Source organism: Frankliniella occidentalis, unplaced genomic scaffold (genome assembly GCF_000697945.3).
Source record: "Frankliniella occidentalis isolate FOCC.00 unplaced genomic scaffold, Focc_3.1 Scaffold233, whole genome shotgun sequence".
Lineage (NCBI taxonomy): Eukaryota > Metazoa > Arthropoda > Insecta > Thysanoptera > Thripidae > Frankliniella > Frankliniella occidentalis.
In genome coordinates, this window is record NW_026267359.1 from 94310 (window position 1) to 117318 (window position 23009).

Below are 23009 nucleotides of genomic sequence, written 5' to 3' on the forward strand. Positions count from 1 at the left end.
GGATTTGTTTTTTCCAGAGTTACGATATTTGTTTGTTCTAATCTTGGGAGAGGGGGGGGGGGGGCCTTGGCGACGGTGACACTGCAGCCGTGATCTTCCTTCTCTCTGCCTACACTCCGCCAGGTAATAGAAGTAATGACAAAATAGTGGCGCGATGGTGTTATTTGTGTTAGTGATGTTATAGTGAAAAGAGCCTTTGTGGGTGCAACGCGGGAGTTGTCGAGCCATTTCCCGGTAGATGACGGGCAGGGACAAAGCACTGGCAAGTATGCTGTGGCAAAGTGACTGCATATGTCCGACAACAACTTCCTGACGGCCTCTAACGCCACCACTCGACATATGGAGAGGGTGTCCGTCCGTCCCCGTATACATAGTGGGGTAAAGGCGCGCTGTCATGCGGACTCAATTTGTGCAGTGCCTCCAGGCTCCAGCATCGCCCCCCCCCCCCGGGCCATAACGCGTCCAGACCGGAGCCCACGCTACAGCCCCTCGCTCCAGCATGCCTCTGCCCCCCCTCCCCCCTGGCACATTCCTGCAACGCATTCCGGTGCGATATTGCTGGCGCCGGGGCGAGCGTCGCGCCGAGAGGCCCCAGCGGGTCTGAAAAGGACCCCACTAAGCCTCGCCGCACCCGCTCGCAATGAGGGAGGACCTTTCACTGCTTCGTATTCACGTCATCGGCCGCTGCGAGGGCGGAGGTACTTCCCCCGCTACTACCCCTGTGTTTGCGTGCCCCTCTCTCTCTCTTTCTCCCCCCTCCCCCTCTTGCCAAAGACGGAAAAGGTTTTCAAATTACGATCGACGGCCGTTTGATTATAACAGGACGTTTATTTATGAAAATATATTTTACAGCGACCACATGACCCGCAAGTCATACATAGGAAGATATACAACTGAAAGAAAAAAATATTGGTTAATTTCTCCAGGACTAGGTATTAACATGACTAAACGCGCGTTTTTGATATGGGATGAACAGTTTTGAGAAAGAAACCGAGAAGACAGTACGAATTGTATCGTTCCACCTAAAATGCCACACTCATGATCACTACAAGCCAGACAATTAATTTGTCGGCATGGGAAGTGGTTACATCTTTTACATTAGACAGACTACAAATCAATCCACACACAATGTTAACATTTTATTGAAAATTATTTTTCTTGATGGAATGCAACCAACGTAGAAACCTAACACGGTTTATAATAACAACCAGTCGCAAGTTATACATACGAAATAAAATGCAAAAGTGAATGAAAACTAGGTAGTACATCACCTGGGGGCGTTCGTTTAAATAGACACTGTAAACTTAAGAACGAATATTTCGAAAGAGAACAAACAGTCGAGAAATACTTAAGATAATACTAACTAGTACAGAGTCGCAGGAGCGTTCACGCTCACCGTCAACCACTAATCTAAAAGAAGAGATTGTCCTTTAGCAAAACTTTCATGATCTCAAAGTGAAGAAATAAAAAGAAAGATCCTGTTCCAAAGGCAATTTTAACAGGTCCTTGCGCAAGTAATTATCCTACATCTTCGAAACATTTAGGCCTGAAATGAAACAAATATCCCAGAAAATAAGAAACCACTCGAAGTGCTTTATAGCGTGGAATCTTGGCCCGCCAAGAATACCGCGACCAGCGCACCAGTATTTTGAGCAAGGGACACAACCGGTATACGGATTGTAACCGCATGTAATTCAAGGTAGCGAGCGACAGAAAACAAAATACGAATCCTTAGAAAGTGTATACGTAAAAAAGAGCTTAAACTGCTTTGTTTAGTAATTGTTTAGATTTTATCTGCCGTGAGAAGGCCACACATGAACATCATAACTCATACTGTCTTGTTAAATCGGTTATGGCTAAAAATAAATTCGAAGGACCACAGAGTACATAGAAGAAACTAATGGGAAAATCTATTTATACGAAAAATAAACTTTGAATAAATTTCATAAACAGGATAGCCAAGTGTGTCAGTCTAGCTAGCAAAAATTACGACAATACCAGTGCTATCACATTTGTAAATGAAAATACTTTAAATTAGGATTCAATGAGGCCTTGGACTACCTAACAACACATTACATTGAATAAAAGGGACAGCACGAAAAATAATTCGGGACGATAAATGTAAGTACATTGTGTCCTAAGCTGTACATCCCCCAGATTTGATTTGTACATGTACCAATCACCGCTCTACAACACGATTAAGAATATGCTTAAATTTACTTCGCTTGAAGACGATGTTATTGCAACTAAGAGGGACGAATTCACGACGAAACACACCAGAATATACAAATCGTCGCCAAGAGGGAAGTGTTTTTCAGAAACAACCCTACGTTTTCTTACCAAATAAACCTATGTAATGATTCGAATTGGCGAATTGAAAAAGAGGGAAGACAAAGCATTAAAGGGAAGACAGAGGAAAATCTTATGACAGGAGGAAATACATGAAAGAAGCAAAGAGAGCATCAAAACAACAAAATTCCCCAGTCACAAAATAACGATAACATACATACAGATTTGATTGATACTTCATTGGCTTAGACAGCATGTCACGTATTGAGTCACAAAGTTTTTCCATGTTACGATATTATTTATTGCTGTGCTTAAATAGCAACGTATTGTCGAAAGGGGATGGTAGTCATAGAGTTAACAAGAAGGCACAGCACATAATGATTGTCAGGCTAGTTTAACCTTGTATAAGAGAAAAACTAGTTCACAAGAAAATCTTACATCCAAGAACAAATACACGTCAATGGAATATATTTGGGGAAAGGCATCATAGTCATAAGAACACTGGAGATAGGGCACCATTTTACGTTCGGGAGCATATCACAAAGCTAGGACGGACACCTATGATATAGCGTGAAAATAGGCTTTGGAAGCGCACTAGAGAAAGGGGGTAGCATTAAAGGAATTGGAACGTTTCGGGAAGGAGTTTTGCAATCTCTCTGAAGTATATTGAAATTGACATAGTGGTAATCACAGGCGACCATTATAAGTCAAGTCGCAGTATCTTAAAATGCATGTATTCAATAGAAGTACTTACAGAGAAATCAAATGAAGACGAGTTAAAAGTGTAAAGTGTTCCATGACGCCGATGCCGTTGAGTAAGATTTAGAAGTTATATCGACAACCTAAGGGTATATACAAAGGAGTAAATATCTGGGCGATATTAGAACACAAAAGAGACAGATTTAATCATATGGAAACAATCTAAAAACATTACATCCTTTAAAATTTAAGTTTAAGAAATTTAAAATGTTTAGTATGCCTTGGAAGATTTAAACAAAGTTTTTACTACCTGCACAATTGAAACAATTTTCTTTACATACGTATAATACACAACATTATTTACTTGAATGTTGCGGTCGTTGTCTCAACTTATAAAGTAAACAAAAGGTACTAGTTACGCCTGAGAAACACGGATACCAGCTCTCTAATTTAGAAATCTTAAATTTTTGACTCTTTTAAAAGTGACATTTTTAATAGAGAAATTTATTAAGTAACGGTAGAATATTAATAACACGCCTCTTGAAAATTCATAAGGCATTTTTCAAGTTTGGAAATAACAATTTTGTAGAAAGAACAAGTATGTACCCAATGATAAACCGAATTTATAATAACATAGGTGACCCAGGTTTTCCCACTTGCTGGGGTAAAACCAAAAGTCAAAATTCACTTGATATCTGGTCCGTGGTTGATAAATATCTTCATCAAGTTCTTCTTAAGTTTTTGATTCTTGAATTTGCTGGTCTAGAAAACCATTTCCTACGAAATATACACACCCGCCGGATTGTGAGGCAGTCCGAATTAGCGCCCAGAAAATAGTTGATACTGAAAAGCGAAGAAGAAAAGGGTTATGATTAGACGCATTCTAAAAATCTGGTTCCCGTGATCACACGCCACAAGTTGACGAGCAAACGGAATCACGGGGACCAGCTCTTCAGTCTCACTAACACGTCCAGTGCGGTATGACCCCGTCTTCGGCAGCCGTCGATCAGCATAAGCATCGGTTCTAATTACGAAGTTGAGATTTTAGAATGAGGCTCCCGATGGCAAGAAGTCCTGCCTGCCTATGCTTTGCCGTAGCGCCTGACAGGTAGGCCACATCTTGCATTGCGTGCATGCGTGTACCACGGGGTGGCCTCCCCGAGTCTCGCAGGCGCCGAGTTTCCAAATAAATCTGAGGAAAACGGATAACGGATGTACCATCTGAACGATCACAAGCAGTTCAGAAAATAGGACTGCGCGATATCCAACTTTTGATATTGCACTAAGATATCAAACAAGTATAGAACAACGAACCAATTTGTCGGATTCCAACGTTATCGTACAATATCGAAACAACTCGAAGGGCGATATGCATCAATGTAGACGATTTACCCACAGCAAAATATCGTGGTGTCGAGCGTGGTCAAAGCATATTGACGATTTTTATTTTGTTTATTTTATTTAGTGCTCGTTACATGAATGTCGATATCAGAAGCATGTCACGGAGTTTTAGGCCCAAGATGTTAACACGAAAAAAAAAAAAGAAGATTCGCTAAATCAGCTAATACATTGACTGGTATATGCACAGACAAGCACATACACTACTGTAACCACTATATTGTCTACTCTAATCAATCATTGCACGGAAAAAAATGAATTAGTCGTCAGAACTAAATATTAGTTAATTTCGGGACAATCGATCAAAAAATTGTTGAGGTAACTAATAATTTGTTTTCAGAACCAAGATTAAGTTGTCAGAGCAAGCTGTTCGGTGCTTGAGCTAACGCATTCGTTCTAAAAACAAACCACGAATTGGCTCCTGCAGCAAACGTGCTTGGTTTTAGCGACCAACTCTTGGCTCTGGCAACTTAATCTTGGTCCTGACAACAAATTATTGGTTACCTCAACAATTTTTTGATCGATTGACACGAAATTAACTAATATTTAGTTATGACGACCAATTCATTTTTTTCCGTGTGGCTGTGCAAGTCAAAAATTAGCTGTAAGAGCTTATCCCTTCCCTAAATCAGTCGAGGTCTACCTTACTGATACAGGCAAATCATTATTTCATACAACTTATCTTTGACTGGCACAGCCAATGATTGATTAGAGTAGACAATATAGTGGTTACAGAAGTTTATGTGCTTGTCTGTCCAAATACCAGTCAATATATTAGCTGACTCAGCGAATCTTTTTTTTTTCGTGAAGATCGTATCGATATAAAGATATCGCATAGCAGGCCATAATACCACACTGAACGTGTTAAAATTAGAGTGCAGCAATTAACACGAGTGGCGCGGCCCTTTGAACCGACTCTGTTCAACACCTAGCTACAGCATGCTGCGGCTCACAGACCGCTTGTGTATACAAAGATAAAGGTGCGCAACACACAAAACACTTATGGAAGCGTGACAAACGTCACACAATAAAAAACGTGGGCTAATCATGTCACACATAGAATAGCGTGAAAATCCACGCCAATCACAGATACGTAACAGTCGGAGTAAAGTGTTCAGTTTCCAACACAAAGCCGTGTGTGATGTGCGTGTCACACACACACAGACACACCCTTTGTGTGTGTCCGTTGCCAATCAACTTTAAGTGTATGTCACACACATTCACATTTAGATAATGGATAACATGTCAAGACCCCACGCCCAATTTATACTCCGGACGAAGCTATGCCTTGGCGTGGGGTATAAACTACAGTCACTACTCCACTCCTAGACAAGCAAGCAGTATTCCCACCAACCCACCACCCACCCCATCACCTTCCCTCGTGCTCGTTTCCTTCATGACTCCGGTGGTGCCTTTCCCACTACCGCACTAGCTCATTAGCTGTCTTGCTACACAAACTAGTTTAATAAACGTGCAAATCGAGTAAGAAATTCTACTAAAGAGATTGTATGTGTGAGTGTGTTACCAATAAACTCGTCCGCATCACTACGCGTCAGCGGGTGCAGAAACAAACTAGAACCCACCTCTTAAGGTGAGAGACGCTGCTGAAGGAAGCGATTCGCAAAGCGAACAAAGGCAGCGGCTTGCACGCTAACCGTGTGCTGCGCCACAACGCGGGGTGCGCGTGCCAGTGCCTTCAATAAGCAGCCGACAGGTGAGTAAAGCAGTGACGCGTTTCGTCCGACAAGGGGCAGAGCAGCCAGGGCAGCAGCCCTAGAAAACCCAAAAGGGCTGTGCCTAAAACCCCGTGTTTTAGAGGGGGAGTGAGGGAGCGGGCGAAATCGTATGGGTCCGAAGAGAATCTGGATTGGCCATTGACCCCTAAGGACCCCTTGAAATTTTTACCCTGGGGTACAAATATCATGGGGCAACTATCGACTTCAATGACAGTCCTGGCCCCTTTGAAACCCCATAATATTTGCCCCCCCCTAGGTCACGTGGTTTGGGCACAGCCCCCCGCACATAGCAAAGAGAAAATAAAAATAACGTAAAAAGAAAGCCGCCATATATCTTGAGGCGATATAAACGAGCGTATCGACAGGCGTTGCTGCTGCTGCTCCGCCCCTCTCCAGACTCGCGAGGCATGCATGTGCGGGGCGACGCGTGGCGGCGCTAGGAGCCGTGCTACGCAAAGAGAATGAGGAGGAGCGGGCGTGCCCGCGCCTCCAAGGCCGCCGAGGTCGCCGACGGCGGTCGACGGCCACGAGCAGCGCGGGTCGCGTCAACTCCTCCCCCAGCCAGACGCCGAGGATGGTCCTTACATGGGGTGGCGAGGGCACCGAGGAGTGGGCCCTCCCGTTGCCGGGATGCTGGGGGGACCCGGACCCCATGTGGGAACCGACGGAACCCATGGGGGAACCCATGGGGGACCCTGTGAATTGCCTTACCATGCCGGTGCCTAGTTGCTGGAGCAAGCCTGAGCCTTGAGAGCCGCCCAGGCAGGCAGACGGCCTTCGCGACCTCAGGCTGCTCATAGACGAGCTGAGGAAGGGCGTACTGGAACTCGTGTTTGGCATGCTGCCGCCCTGGAAGACAAGAGGAGAGTCAGTACACTGTGTATCGATGAGGCGACCTCGTCTCGGCTGTCCCGAGCCAGACGGAAAAAGTCGCGCGTGACCAGAGTTCGGCCAATCAATAGTGTAAACTGGATGTAAAGTTTTAAATGGTTTGGAGTTCTCTTCATTAGGGATCGCCCGTTTTTCTCAGATTCATTCGGGTGTTTACAGGAGCTTGGCGCCTGCGAGATTCAGGCTAGGCCAACCCGCAGTACACGCATGCTCCACAGACAAGATATTGCCTACCTATCAGGCGCCAGGAGAGCTTGCATTGGCTGATATTGGACGTTTTGTAAGTGCAAATGGCGGAACTACTTTCTTGACGACCCCTTATCGTTCATCAAACGACAACCGAGAAGAGAGCGTCGCTTTCTGAATGGAGCAAAATTGTGGAAAAATGTGAACTAGGCGGTAAAATTACATCCAGCATACACGACCGATTATATGGGGTGACCCACGGACCCCTGAATATTTAGTAATACATTGTAGTTATGCTGAGAGCACGGTACACCGTATACGTGTGCCGGCAGGTTGTCTGCAGTCCGCCTGGGGCCACAAGCCGCCATATTGTCGCTCACGCGGTAGGCAACGCAGCACATACTCCTGCGAAATAGTCAAAGGTTCGTGGGTCGCCCCCTTGTAAAGTGAAAATGACGTTAAAGTGGAACATTCAGGGGGAGAGAGAGGGGTGTGTGAAGTGCGAAAAAACGAAGTATTTAAGAAGTGCTCTAGAAGAGAAGTTTTTACTTCAAGATAATTATCGTGGTTTCGTGGGGGAAAGCGCATGCGGTAGTAATAATTCAGACGTGCAAGGAGGTAAGACGGAAGCACTCCACGCACAAAATATCAAAAAGGGGGTCGAGATGGAACATTGCAATCGTGTATAAAACACTTTTGCAAAAACATGCGCTTTCACCGAATACGACATGCTGAATTTTGCTGGCAGGGCATACTTTCGTGATAACAGAAAATCTGCGGAGGAAATTACAAATCGCGGGAAAGCTACCGGCTATTTTGGGGGTGCGTCTGGGATCAATTGAAGTGTTACAGGGGACTACCGCGCATGAGAGCACATTCAGGTAAACAGGAGTAAACAGTGAACAGTCCAATAGATAGCAGGGTGTAAATCCACTGGTCTTACGGTAAATGCAGGCTTAAAAAAGATGTGATCTACTCTAAAGGAAAATGTCGCAATTTAAAAACAAGACAATCAAGAGATGATCATTCTAGGAGAAAACGAAAGAAAAACTACCATCCAATTGAAAACCATGCACATGCTAGAATAGGCACAGTCAGCTGCAAGCAATCGACAGGCGATTTGGGTTTTACTTTCAAACAGAACGCTAAGATAGGACAGCAAGACTACATGCAGACCAAAATGGCAGCACAACGCTGATACTCACGATCATGCTCCGTGCAAGCTGCAGAGAAAGAAAGAACACAAAGCTGCGATGAGTCAAAGGCGGTCAGCCGGCACACGCGCCCCTAGTACTCAAGCACACCCTTGATGCAGTCATTGCACGGAGCATAACAACTCAAACAAAGTTCGTATTGCGGCTTTCAATTTCCACGCCACTTTTACAAATGTTGTAACTTATGGGCTGTTTTTAAGGCAAGGCCTGCATCAAAAAGTGCGCTTGCCCACACTCATTCGAATTACGACATAAAGGCCGTATCATGCTAGCCCTCTCTTCAACCAAACTAAATTAAAGGTACACAATTTTAAGAGGAGTAAATAATTTTGTAATATGTTTACCAGTTACCAGAAAATTTACCAGTTTTTACAGTGTCTTTTTTAAATATGTCAACAAAGAGCAAATGAGTGATATCAGAAGAGAGAGCACAACATAAAGCCGGCGAGAAATAACAGTATAAAGGGTTCATTTTCACCCGGTGAAAGAATTTAGAAAGACAGAAGAGAAGACTTTGAAATTTCACATTTACAAGATCTTCAACTTGGTGCACTGCAAACTCCAATGAAATGTAATGTCAGTGCAGACGTTGAAGTCTAATGGGTTTTTCCGATAGAGTCTGAAGCGGAAGAAGACCAGGGGGTTATCAAAATAAGCATCGGCCGACCGGCCGACCGATCGGCTGACTGACCGACCGATTGGCCGACCGACCGACCGGCCGGCCGATGTTTCCGAGCGCGCGAAAAATCTTGGTGTAAAGTGCTGACCCAAAAATTTGCAAATTTGTTACGTTTCAACATGAGAAAAGTCAGTTTTAGAAGCGCCACGGACACTTGCAGTTGCTCGCATTACTTTGCCACTTTATTCTAGTGCGCCTCACGGGCGTTATAAACGGTGCATCTCAATGTTTGTTACAGAATAATGATCCCCACACTTCCCCCTTTCCGAAAATGTGCGTGTCACCCACTTTCAACACGTTTTTCGCGCTCTCGGAAAATCGGCCGGTCGGCCGGTCGGCCGATGCTTATTTTGATAACCCCCAGAACTGGGAATTAGAAAGGAATCCGCAGTGCTCCGCCCACCGGGAGTGGGGGCCTTTCCGCCTTTCGTTTCTTTCACCCTCTTCCGCTTAGCGCTCTAGCGGAACCCTACCCTACAGGCTTCGTGATTCGATACCTGTCCATTTCCAGTACCATTGAACAATACAAGGTTACGGGAATTTAGTCAGAATCGAATATCGGAGCAAAAAGAAATCACAGGTAAAGTTGAAGGGTGGTGCTGCAACACTCTCCGAAAAGGAAACTCACATAAAGAATTACACAGAATTACGACATTTTCCTCACGATTTTAGAAGAGTATTTGAAATTTTTTCCAGTTTCCTTTTCGAACTGTGACAACTTGCAGGGAACCACTAGATAGAAGAGAGATGTGCAGCAGCTCTGCATAGACCGACGAGTCGAACCACACTGATAGTGCAGCAGGGCCCTCAAAATGCAAGTGACCAAGGTGAGGAGTCACCATACTGGTTTCTGTGACGGTCCATGCATGAAGAAAGTGAGCAAAACAAGGAAAGGAAAGGAAAGACAGTGACACAAGAAACACGCCAAAATATCACACACGGTGTCCCTGGTAGGGGCATAGTAGAGATATGCGAACCTGATCATACAGTAAAATGAGTTTCACAAAAAATACATTTTGAGATAAACTGTGGTGAAGTTAAAAAAATTTTCGATCGTTTCGCACATCTCTAGATAACAAATCAATCACACAGAAGAACACGACGGGGCGCTGTGCTAAGCTCGTGCACGCTGGACGCGGGTGAACAACACCGCCCCCAGCAACCAACCAATCATCAATCGAGGAATTATTCAACACTGAAAAATATCGTTTGAACGACTGGTTGATTCAACCCTCAAGACAACCCAATTTTGTTACGGTTTAGAGCGAATGCCAAAATATTAAGAAGAGTATGCTTTCCTGATGCGTCGAACCAACCACTCGATCGACACGACAGGAACATTTATTACAATTAATTTATGAAAAGAGGATGATGTGAGTTATTGCTTAGCGAATAGTTTGGTTACTGAAAGGGGGCAGACTTCTACTACTCTCAGTCCCATTCTTACCAGTATATTAGCTCATAACGAAGTATATTGTTTGGACAGTTACTTTTTTCAAATAGATATGGTTCTTATAATTTTTTCATTGATGTCAAGTCGGTGTCCGAAGATATAAAATTAAGGTTGTGTTTATGTTACTCGCGGAATGATGGAATGTATAATAGATGGTTAAAGTTTAACATTGAATAGGACCCTCCCTTGAATTTGTACTTCCTACATGTATATATAAGGGATTGGATTAATGTTTACACGATTGACCGTCGATTGGTGTAAGCAGACCGTCTGGTCGAGTGGTCTATAGGCAGCGCATGCAATAACCACAAAATACTACACACTTTTGCTTCTCAACTTGTTAATAGAGGTGAATGGCCAACCAATCAATGCGATCCATGGTAAGAGTTTGTGACTCATTTTGATTAAATTATTAACAGCAAGATCGCAAATATTGGGTTCCTGTGAAGGGATATCACTGCAAAGGTGCTCAAACTTGGAAATTAATTACTACACGCGTTGGGCCGCTAAAGGTGTATGAAAGCGATAGGCAACAATAAACAAGCTTTGAGCACCTTAATTGGTATTATAGCTGTGTTAGGTTATTTCTACTGTGCTGTAGGGCAATATGTTCGACTACTTTGTGATAGTGCTCGTATGGCCTTCATGGGAAAGCAATGTTTAAATGGTACAAGATTTCTTTGAAAGGCTTAGAAAGAAACCAAACGTTATATTGAACTAACACTTGAGTTATTTTAAATTGTGTTTTTCCGTCACATCATCCTTAGCAAGAAAACTACAATATATTCAAAAACGAAAAACAAATAGTTATGTGCATTTCCGTCGCACTCGAGCCGATTTAGCAATAAACAGCACAATAACACGTGTGCCGAGGTGTGGCGAGTGCACTTGACTACTATAATGAATGCGCTATAAGAATTCTAGTTACACTAGTGCTAAAGCCTGTACTGCAAGGTCTGTGGAATAGAACCCTTCGTCTAGATCACAATGAGCCAACAAATTCAAGCCCGAGATAGCAAATTTTCATGAAAATTATTTTAAATTTGATACACTATTAGTATAGCGCCATTTCTTAACTTGGAATGCCTGTATTAATGTATGGAAATATATCATGCTTCAAAATAATTTTTCTGGGGTGAGGGGGTAATTTTGGGGGTTGAAACTAAATAATGGGATCCTCTCAGTTAACTAGGGGAGACTTATTATTGTAATGGCTCGCCTGCTGGAACGAGAAACATACACACATTCCATACACAACGAACACGACTCAACAACGTGTGACCAAACAACCATAATAATTATGAGCGATCGGCACAGCCAGACAGAGCAGCGATAGGAGAGTAGCAGAGCTGGACTTACATAGGCGGCTGGCACCGAAAGCGTTGAGCCCTCCCTCGAGACCGAGCCGTGGTAGAAGCCCGCCCCCTGTGTGTGACAGAGCGCAGTGTGCACTACATGCTTGGATCGCACCCACACCCACACCAGCCATACATCATTTGAACCATCACTACAAGCTATCCATGTCCCGCTGCAGCACCTGAAATGTGTTCTCCTTATGAAAACTTCTCAGAAATATGTTTGCACGGTTTGTATATCATTGGTGTCACGAATAGGTGTGCCTTACAACATGCGTGTTTGTGTTTCTCGGATATTCGAGTACTTCTTAAAATGTACTTATGTTAGCATAGCTACTAAGGAATTTCCAACCCTAAGATATTTGTAATCCAATTCCATAAGTGAAATTTTGCGCAAATGTTACCGGAATATAATGGGGCAAGCCTCCTTAAAGCAAAAAATAACGTATTTCATTAAAATTTTAAGCCGTGCACAAAAGCTAAGCTGCATAGATTTCTTGCATCTGTTCATTATGTTTTACTGGAAAGAAAGGTCCACCTAAAACCCTTTAGCGCGCTTCAAAAATCTATCACCGCATAGTCCAGAAACACACTATCTGAAGGATATCATAGTTCTGCTAATAATCTAACAGATTGACATACAATAGAAGAACGCTCCGTTATAAGACATATACAAGCCAATCGAGGCATTGGACGATTTAAATGCTCAGAAGCAGTACAGCGGAACGGGTCACCGTCATTATAAAACCCACGAAATTTCCTACCTTTCAGGCTTCTGTGGCCTCCCCATGTGGACGACCTCGAAAAGCCACATGTAGGGCTACTGCAAAGTGAAGGGTTGATTCATTGCAAGGTTACAGTCAGTAGTCGAACGGCAGGCCCCGACAAAAAGCACCATCAAAAAGAAACAAAAAAAAGTGACGTCCAAGAGCTGTATTAGGAAACCATTTGATTATATTTGAGCACAAGTGTGGATGCGCAAGTATTAAAATAGGCAACCACAGGACACTGTAGAAGGGTTTCTGGACTATGACAGCGATCTCAGATTACGTCAATTTCGAAATGTTATATTATTTTTTATTGGTGTTGGTTGGACATTGAACTACTCTATTTTTCTACAAACACGGTTGATCTAGGCACATGACTACCATAACGAAAAAAAAAATATGCAAATATCTCACACGTTGGCCTCTTTGAAACTCGGTTGCTGACTTTCGGTAGAATGACCCTAATGTTGCGACACGAGAGCAACCTCCTTGCTTGATAAAGTCCCATGACGTTAAGGTAGACACCCAGAAGTAGGCTTGGCTGTGGGCTGTGAGAGCTGAGGATACATTAACGATTCAAAACCATTTAACGAACGGAGAAGGCAGATTTTATGTTTCATAAAATAATAAGTTTGACGAGGAACAGATTTGATCAGAAAAATAATACGATACTGGGAAATTTAAAGAGTTCACCAAGCGAAGGAAGAAGAACAAAATCGGAACGGAGAAAGGCGCCCGACCACCCGCTGCCCTACTCCTTCCGGGCCCGTGAGAGTGAGGGAGAAACCGCTGGGGCTGGAATGGGGGTGGAGGCCGCAAGACGCGAAAGAGCGGAGCAGCACCTAGGACACTTTTCACATTCCGGCGTTGTTCTTCTTACTTCCCCTCGACGCCTTAAAATGCCTTCTAGTCAATTGCCCCTTACCAACATCGCGGCAGTTAAAATTGTGACGAGGCACTCACATTAAAGGCAAACAGAAAGCAAGTTGTTGTCAACTTTGTTGAAATTCGATACAAATCCTGCGGGAATTAACATTGAAATGAAGGCCAGGTAAATAGAGAACACATACTTTCCCTTGCCACTAACTGTAATATTTTTGCACACAGAGAAAGATACAATACTGCTGGAAACAAACACCCCGTTAAAATGGAATTAAATTTTAAAACAAAATAAAAAGAACCCTATGGCAGTACATAGGAAAAATAAATGAATCCTGAGTGCAATTGTTTTGCCTCCGTATAATCTCTGCCTATGCTGCGAAAAGACATGGTAGTAGACTTGCTCCCTTAAACTAACAGCAGGCTTCTCGCTTACCGTTGGTGGGGACAGGTTGGTGCTGGAGCCGCGCCTCTCCTGCGGCCCGATAGACGAGTGCCTCCGGATCGGAAGGCCGCCGGGCGAGCCTCCGGGCGATGAGGCACAAGAGTGTGCCACGCGGATCTTTGGCGTCATGAGCGTGTTGTCCGACAGCCGGCGGATAGGCAGTGCATTTTGGACACGCAAGAAGTTGCTGTCTGGAGAATTGGAGCTGCCGCCGAACCACCAACCACCCAGGATGCCAGAATCTACGGATCAGAAAGAGAGAGAGAGAGGGGGGGGGGGTGGAATATCAGGTCACAGTATCTCTAAGGTTGTTCATCTACCAAGCAATGGTGCTAGTAAGTAAGAGTGAAGAATTTTGCGTTCCGTTTCCTTTCTATCGTTACTGCTACAAGCAGTAAGAAAAACACAGCGCAGAATGAATTTTTACTAGCACGACCACTGGCAAAGTGACACTATAAACCACACGTAGCGTTCCGTTGACTCTGAGAGAATACTAACACGACCCGGTTGAGTTCTTTCGCGCCATATCTTCTGCGCTTGACGTCTTTCTCTGCTCTACGCGCAGATTTGGAATGTTGAAAGGTGGCACATGCATATTGTCGGATGAAAAGAGGTGTCGAAGAGGCCGCCTTTCTGGACTTGGTAACGACATATTGTCAAGTTTTAGTTTGTTTCGCTGATTCCTGTTGAAAAGGTTTTGTTTGAGCTGATACTGATAAAAAAACACACACAACAAAAGTCATGGTATATAGTTACCTATCTATTTGTTCGAGCATCTCCCGCAGAACTTGTAATAGCATAGTGAATTGTTCCAGGTTCAGCTGTGGGTTTACAGTCTGAGGAAGGAGCACTGGCATAACCCTTGTCGCCATGTGGTTTACTGTAAGTCCATATTTCTTGTCTCTCAGTAGCAAGGCATAGATACCTGTAATAATGAACATTAACATATCAATCTTTACACAATTGAGGAGGGCAAATCGAAAGTATTGCCGAAATACGATCTCTACAAAACGAATTCTTTTAATTATGTACAGGGTGTTTCGGAGCAGGCGTAGTTCTCCTAATCCCTCTTCCAGTCAGGCACTGTGGCCACTGTAAGAGGCAAACCCGCGCGCAACGAAACACCCGGTTTGACCCTAATTTTACTTACAGACCACCCTGTACATGATTTCGGGATCGCTCAATCTGACTTCCGTCAGAAGGGGCAACACCTGGTCTAGAATTAGTGGACGGTCTAGACGATCCAGAATGCGTTCCACGCAACTGAGAACGGCTATAGTTATCTTTAAATCAGCAGTATTTTGATTGAAGACGGACACAGTCCGTGGAAGTATCATATGTCGTATTGCCTGTTCATCGATGTAATCAGCCACGTTTGTGACCGAAAACAGTGCAGCTGACTGAAAACATTAAAAGAACAAAATGAAACATATTTCATCTTTGCTTACACCTGAGATCCGAAACAATTATTACCTGCACTTGAATGGTGGTGCTCTCAAAAGCATTGTAAAGAACTCTTAGGACTTCCGCTCTCGCCTCATCCTTCTGCGTCTTTTCAAGAATTATATGTAAATTTTCAAGCAAGCAAACAGTTGCCTGAATAGTCTTAGGTGACGTTAGAACAGTTCTAAGACAAAAAAGTTATTTTTCAATAAAATTTTTGGAAACTCAATAATCATTAGGGATCATGCAGAAAGTACGCCCGTCATTCGCTTCGCCGTTACGGAACTACCAAGGTAGGCCAATTCAACCTCTCATAGTGCCCGATAGGTAGGCAACATCTTGCATGTAATGCATGTATGTACTGCGGGCTGGTCTACCCTGAATCTCACAGGCGCCGACCATGAACGGGCGATTTTTTCAAAGACTATGAGTTACCTGAACGATTCTTGGATGTACATTTCGTACTCTTCTATTCCAACATGTTCAATCATTAGAAGAATAGGTTTTAAAACTGCTGCTAACACTTCAGATTGTTTCATTTCGGCTTCCAGACAAGGCCATACGTGTTGGAACCATAATTTCTGAAATGCAAAACAACAAATATTAAAAACACTAATATTAATTGAGTATGCGCAAGTATAGAGATGGGCGAACAATCCAGTTCGAATTTAAGGGAACAAAATCAGCCTTACAATCTTTGAACCAAACTAAACAGCAAAATTTTCTCTCAAACAAAACAAACCGAACAATTCTGTTTAAATCATCGGAGCGAACGAGCACATTTGTTACAATTTGCGGCTTTGCTCAAATCCCCTCCCCTCCCATCAAAGTTGCTAATATGTTACAATGTTTACAAATTTAGAAATTTTGATAAATGTTGGCATTTTGAGCGAGAATTACTACTTATAGCATTAGACGCTTGCGCCAAAGTGTAGATATTTTCTTTTCATTTAAAAGTCATCGAGTGATACGCACTTCAGTTCTTAAGTTTGCAACTGAAGGGTGTCGTGGTTCCCGATACCCATTTGCGGCGCCAGTCCGGAGCGGGGGTGCGGTGCATGAGGCTAAATTGTCAATAATTCGTTTACGTTACTAGGGGCCAAAACTTGCGGTAGCCCGACGGTGTCGAGGCCACAGACTAGACAGCACTTTAGACATACATTGATTTCCAAGCAAGGCGAGGAAAACACGGAAAACAAATCGTATTTCACCATGGACTGCTCACCGCACCATGGCGCTTATATTATGCATCAAAGCGAGCAAGATGGCCCCCAGCCTCTTAACACTGACTTCAATTGTTCGCATGTGGACCTCTTTTCGAACAGTTCACGCACATTTTGGATCCTAATTCGAGCGGTCACGAACAGTTTCAGGTTCATTCGAGTTCGATCGAATACGAATATGTTCGCTCATCTATACACAAGCAGCTGGTACATGTATGAGAAAAATCTTTAGCTCACTCTAGGGATGTAGGGAAGACTGTCTCGAAGAGTTTGACGGTAGAATGCGTTTTTCTGTTGGGGATCTTTCATTTGGATGACATCGAGAAATTGAAGAGTTGTCACAACTGTGTCAGTGCTGCAAAACAAATAATTTTGAAAGCACTGTGAGTCAAAGCCCTTGCACACGCAGCTATTTCTTATTCACCAGGCAACTTACGTAAAATACTTTATGAGGGTAAGGAGTTGTGCGGTAGGCCTTTCTTTGGGGTCTTTGTTGAGCAGTCTCACGGTTGCCTCTCGAAGAGGAAGAGGAATGTCAGGCACCACCATTTTCACATGTTCGTCGAGCTGCTCAAGCAATTCAAAATTTTAAATGCATGACAGACAAAATAAAGTCTAGGTTAAAAATGTCTAAACATACTGCTCACCGTTTCTAAGTGACGTTGGAAACTTGTATTAGAGTTGTTGGCTTGCATTAGAGGACGTCCGTGGTTAAAAATGGCGGTGATGACCATTCCCAGCGAAAACATATCGCTCTGCATGCATATTTGTGAATGAAGCTGTACTTCTGGGGCTGTGAACAGAGCATGACCTTAACTGCGATACCAATTCAAATAAGCACTCTGACTTACACCAGATTTTTTTTCGTACCTATGTAATCTAAGTCTGGTTGACAAAGCTTCGAAGACCTTGAAGTCCATGGAGTGATGGGCACGGGCTCAGTGGGGTCCGCCTCGTTCAGTCGTTCTGAAACCACACGGAGAAAAATATTTAGTTGGGACAACGAACAGTTTAGTTGATTTTCGGATAACTAAATAATTTTCGTTGTGACAACGAACAAACTGTTGTTGAGAAAACTACCTCTCTACTAGTTTAGTCAACTGATATGAACCAGTTTCCACAACGAAAAGTTTTTGGTGTCTGCACAAATGCGCCTTTTGTCCACTTTTCTAGTGATCTGTATGTACACGGGACTCAACAGTTTCGTTCGGATAACAAACACCACGGTGTTTCGAAGGGAGAATCTTCATTGATTTCTGATCAGGTAATAGAATTTACAAGGCGGGGTGTCTTCCTTGCGAACATGATGTACAGTTAAAGGCGTTAACCGCATCAGCTGGTATAAAAATAATCTCCATCAGGTTTCGGAATGACTCCTATACCCATATTCTGATTGAGGAAGGTCAGGGTGCCATAGAAATGCTGCTGGCTGCACCTATCGCGCAACATTTCGTCGTCAGTTATGCTAAAGCGCCCTCTATCGGCTCGGCAGTGCATCTTTGGTCGCAGACGGTAGAGGGCGCTTTCGCATAACTGACGACGAAATGTTGCGCGGGAGGTGCAGCCAGCTGCAGCACAACAAACACTGGGTACGCTCCGCCCTTCCCCAATCTTCCACCGTACGGAGGGGACGGCAAAGTTGTTGACATCGTCACGTCATCGTTACGTCATCGTTTTTGACAAAATATAACCAGTCGATCCTAATTTTCTTAAGTGGAACTGTTTCCGGCAATGGTGTTCCAGTCGAACTCCATGTTCGAATCGTCTGATTGCACGGTTGTGATCGAACTGATTCTTTACGTTGGTAGAGTCATTAAGTGTTGTAAACTGAGCAGCAGGTCGCAACGCCCCCAACAAGTTTTGGAAGTGAGCGAGCGACAAAGTTAGTTGAGGGAACGAACGCCTTTCTTCGTCTGCTTGTTAGTTGGCAAAACTAGTACACGTTGTTAACTTAACCAGTTTGTTTAATGCTCCTCCCAACGCACATAGTGTGCTGCTTCAGCAAGGTGACATTGCCTATGCAACCAAATATTATGCTCACTAGACACTTATATGCAGATACAGCAAACGTGCCCACTACGATAACAGAAAGTTTGTATCCTCAACGAACACTTTTAGTTATCCGAAAATCAACTAAACTGGTGGTAGTTCCAACTAACAATTTGTTGTCTCAGCGAATCATTTTTTTCCGTGCACAGAACCACAAGCGTGTCAGGAACAGAGCCTCTCCTCTCGAGACCCAGACTACAAACTAGAGGCTCTCCGGGCGGGACATCTAGGGGGAAGCAAACAAGCCGGCGGAAACTAGCAAAGACTCTAGTTTTGGATTTCGTTTGTGTCTGCTCTCGGTGCCTTCCAGCCGGGTGCGCAGAGCGCCCTGTCGCATGCACGCCGACCACAAGCCGGAAATTTGCTCCGAACGGCTCGCGCATGGCCGCAGTGGTGAAGCGGCCCCACCGGTCCCCACCCGGGTCGGTCCAACGCTGCTCGCCGTTGCGACTAGTGCGACAAGAAACCACCCGCCCATATACCGGCGCTGCATCGCTCCGACCGTACTGTAACACTAATATTGTGCTCAAGTTAGCCATACTTGTAAATAGATTTACGGCAGTGCGAATATCTGCGACAGCCACTCCCCCTCCTTTTCGCTCGGCCGGTCCTGTCCTCCTGCTCCTGCTGCTGCTGGGGAACATGCTCGGCCAGCTCAAACCAAACAATGAGCGTCGCACTGTGTACTCTGCAGTAAGCCCCCGAAGCGGAAGGAGCAACTTTTTAATAGGTTTGCGTGGGCATGGTCTATGGCTGCGCGCGCGCCGCGTCGTCCAACTTTACAGACGCCGTACCATCCGTGACACACAAAACTTGTGATCAGGTGCGGAGCCGAAATGGAAACGCAAAAAAAATAAAAAAATATAAATGAATTGTCGATGATTATTTTGTTTATTGTCTTTTCAGTGAAGCACAAAACTGCACTGCAAACCCATGGAAGAGTTTACTTATTGCCGTAGTACAAACATGTCAGTCTGCGCTGACCATACCCTATACACCACCACAAACGGCGATAACGTTTAGATATCACATGTCATTTGGACTTTGTGTCGCTTGTCGTCACAAAAAAGAGGGCAAAAAATCGACACGCAATATCACAACAATATCGTTTCGATAACGCAAAAATTTCGCTGACGATCTATTTTTGGTGGTGTAGTACACACGTATTAAAGTGAGTACTTGATATAGCACACACTTCATACCAGTGTGCTTGCAAAGTACACACTGTTTGCAGTGTATACAGTTGGCTGCCGTGATGAGGCCTACCCTCGCACGTGTCGCCCGGTGGCTGACGGGCTGACGGCCCGGCCGCTGCGGTTGCACGTTTGCCATTTCCGCGTATCGGGCGGCCCCGCGGGGCAGAATCACCGGCGCAAGAGGCACAAACAGCAGCAGGTGGACCAATCAGCGCGCGGGCCGCCTGGCTATGTCGCCGCCGCCCACGACGACACCGTCCAGCTAGCAGCGGCCCGGAGGAGGAGAAGGAGCACGGGGAGGTTGCAATCAAGCGATTATTCAGGCGCACCGAGATCAAATTACAGCCGAGTACCGCCGAGGGCCGCCGAGGGCCGCCGAGTGCCACCGAGTGCCGCCGAGTGCCACCGAGTGCCGCCGAGCACCTCCGAGCACCGCCGAGCACCGCCCGAGCAGCACGTGGGATGCGTTCCTCCGTGTAATGGGGGTGACCCGTGTACCAGAATAGCTCCGGCTCGGTACAGAGCAGCCCCGCCCCGCCATTACCCCGGACGACATGTTTATCCCGGAGCAGCGGTCTCCATCGCGTCGTCGGTCCTTATCGATTAGAGCGCGCGCGGACATTTTTAAACCTCCCGCGCGCTCGGTAGGGGAAAGGGGAAAGGAGGAGGGGAGAGGAGGGTCAAGCCGAAACGAAACGAGACCGGGGAACTCGAATGTGTGTGTATGTGTGGGTGTGGATGAGGTGGGCAGACGAGCGGTATGGCGTCATACTCCTGAAGGTCTGAAGCTGAAGACTGGGAGAGAGAGAGAGAGAGAGAGAGAGAGAGAGAGAGAGAGAGAGAGGTGCAGGGGGGAGGAGGGGGAGGGGGGAGAGAGGCGGAAGGGAAAAGCAGAGAGAGAAAGACGGTCAGATGCTGGTGTGGCATGGCCCATGCCATGACAGCCTAGCACCCCGACCGACCCGTGCAGCACGAGCGCGTTCGGGTTGCCTATCCTACACTTCGCGGGCGCTTACCCGGTCGATCCGCCTTCCCGCAGTGTGGGTTGTGGGTACCATTGGTGTCGTAATGACACGATTTCAAACGATAAAATTATAAAAACCAACATGGCACCGAGTGTATTGTATGGGAATTCTTCGACGAGCAAAATCGATACGACTTTTACATCATCGTTTGTAAATCGTAAACTGCAAGTAAAAGTAATGTAAATCGCCGCAAAATGTTTTCCACAGTGGCAAAGTCTCTATCAGCTACGGCTCTGCGGCGCATTAAATTTTTACCCCTCCCAGTCGAGGAAAGAGATACGAAACAGGGAATTGGGGGGGGGGGGGGATGGAGGAAAGAGGCAAGGGGCGGCAGTCTGGAGGTGAAAGCGAGTAACTGCCGCGCCCCGACGTTATAATGCTGGTCCAGCCTAATTTACGGCCGTACCCCGGGGGGGCCAGGGCCAGGGCCACGGCCAGGGCACCAAGGTCTTCTCCACAAATAATAAAAAGGTGTGACACACAATCACAAGAAGTGCCCAGTGACAAAAAGAAAGCACAAACGGCAGCGCAGAATCAAAGTGAGACACCATGATGTCGTGCTGCACCACCTGCTTTTACCTTTGCAACGAAGCAGGCAGGAGGTAGGACGAGGAAAGAAGACGAAAGGAAAAGGACATGGCCAAAAGACACACCGCTAATTATATTTACCACCTACTCTCTTCAACAAAGTTTTATCTTTACCATCTTGTTTTTTGTTATTTTTTGGTAAACGAAAATGAGTCTCGAGGGGCAAAGTTGGGACCAACTGCGCGCACCGGGCGTACCCACTCCCCCTCTTCCCTTAGCAGCAGGCGGTAAACGGCCGATTCCAGGAGTTTGGCGATTTCCCACTCCCGGCTCTCTAATGCCCGCCCTGCCCGCCCTGGAGCCTCGGATGGAGCGCGCCCAGCCCAGGCCCCGCCGCACCCATCTCTCTAAACTCTTGCAGTCTCGCACGCAGCATATCTTAATGGTAGTTGCGACCTCCGACCCGGCACTGCGTCACTTCTGCAGCCCGGGGGCACGAACCGTGCGCCCCACACACACTGCCACACTTGGCCACCCACACCCGTCAAAAATATCTTTAGAAATTACTAATTTACGAGTGATGTTGTATACCTTTACGAGCACGATTATGAATCGATTTTCACGTAAAAAAAAAGGTACACAAAATCATTTTTTTAACTTAACAATTTGAATTATGAATTCGAAGCAATTATAACCTTTGTTAGGTGCGAACACTTGGAATCCCATTTTGCACGACAAAATCAGTTAACATGCATCTTGGGTCAAAATCTAGTGGAAAAATTTGCAGTCAAGAGAACCGTTGTGCTCTAAATCACAACGAGACAATTATGTGAAACAAGGAGGAGGAGGAGACGGGGCTAGAAAGGGCAGAGGAGGTCGCTGGACGGATTCAAACCCCGCGGGAGGACGGGCCGCCCCGCCGCCGCCTCTGCCGCCGGAGAGAATAAAGACATGATGGAGACCGACAGAAGGGCGATGATTTAGGGAACCGAGAAGCGCCCTAAACAGGCTACGGCACAGCAGCAGCAGCAGCAGAGACCCCAAGGGAAAGGCGGCTCGCATCCTTCGGCTTGTACTACACACTCTATACGTACTCGCGGCGCGGCGCGAACCGTCATCACTGGCAGCCTGCTACACGCCGGCCCCCCAGCGGAGCACACACGCACACACACAAGCGCGTGTTAGTTATTGTTACTGCGGCAGCGCCATGATCCCCAGCATCGTGCTGCCGCCGCGCGCTCCCAGGTACATTATCGGGGTTAAGTGGCACTAGGGAGCGCCGGCCGCGACATAACTTGTTACACAAAACACACACACAAAAAAAAAAAAACACCTTGCTCCCGCGCACCCTTCACGCGCTCCTTACAGAAAACAAATTAATACAAAAAAAAAAAACAACACAAAAAGGTCGGTATAAACAGAAACTTGAAAACGGGAGAATGGGCAGAGCAATGCGTCTTTCTTCTGTTCTTGCCTCTTGCGCGGCACGAGCGAGTGAGAGAGGGAGTGTGCTATGAGAATGTACAGAAATAAAGACAATAGGCGCCGGGGCGC

The 23009-nt window shown here is 45.5% G+C and overlaps 1 protein-coding gene across 10 annotated transcripts in view; it reads right to left on the reverse strand.

Moving 5' to 3' along the window:
* Window positions 1-808: 808 nt before the first annotated feature.
* The window catches only part of LOC113209612 (SCY1-like protein 2), a 148815-nt gene continuing 126614 nt past the window's right edge, over window positions 809-23009 (reverse strand). The window contains exons 6-19 of one of the 10 annotated variants that reach the window (XM_026427242.2): window positions 17528-17623; window positions 17305-17450; window positions 17094-17224; window positions 16895-17012; window positions 15870-16015; window positions 15465-15618; window positions 15142-15391; window positions 14748-14916; window positions 14490-14674; window positions 13983-14233; window positions 11905-11970; window positions 8405-8422; window positions 6834-6971; window positions 809-3831 (exon numbers count right to left, since the gene is read on the reverse strand). In XM_026427242.2, the coding sequence (XP_026283027.1) occupies window positions 3808-3831; window positions 6834-6971; window positions 8405-8422; window positions 11905-11970; window positions 13983-14233; window positions 14490-14674; window positions 14748-14916; window positions 15142-15391; window positions 15465-15618; window positions 15870-16015; window positions 16895-17012; window positions 17094-17224; window positions 17305-17450; window positions 17528-17623 (1892 nt within the window). In that variant the 3' untranslated portion in view covers window positions 809-3807. Of the gene's footprint in view, window positions 6972-8404; window positions 8423-11904; window positions 11971-12664; window positions 12724-13081; window positions 13225-13982; window positions 14234-14489; window positions 14675-14747; window positions 14917-15141; window positions 15392-15464; window positions 15619-15869; window positions 16016-16894; window positions 17013-17093; window positions 17225-17304; window positions 17451-17527; window positions 17624-23009 lie in introns of all 10 variants that reach the window. The other 9 variants (XM_026427238.2, XM_052272940.1, XM_026427243.2 and 6 more) reach the window with 9 other exon arrangements.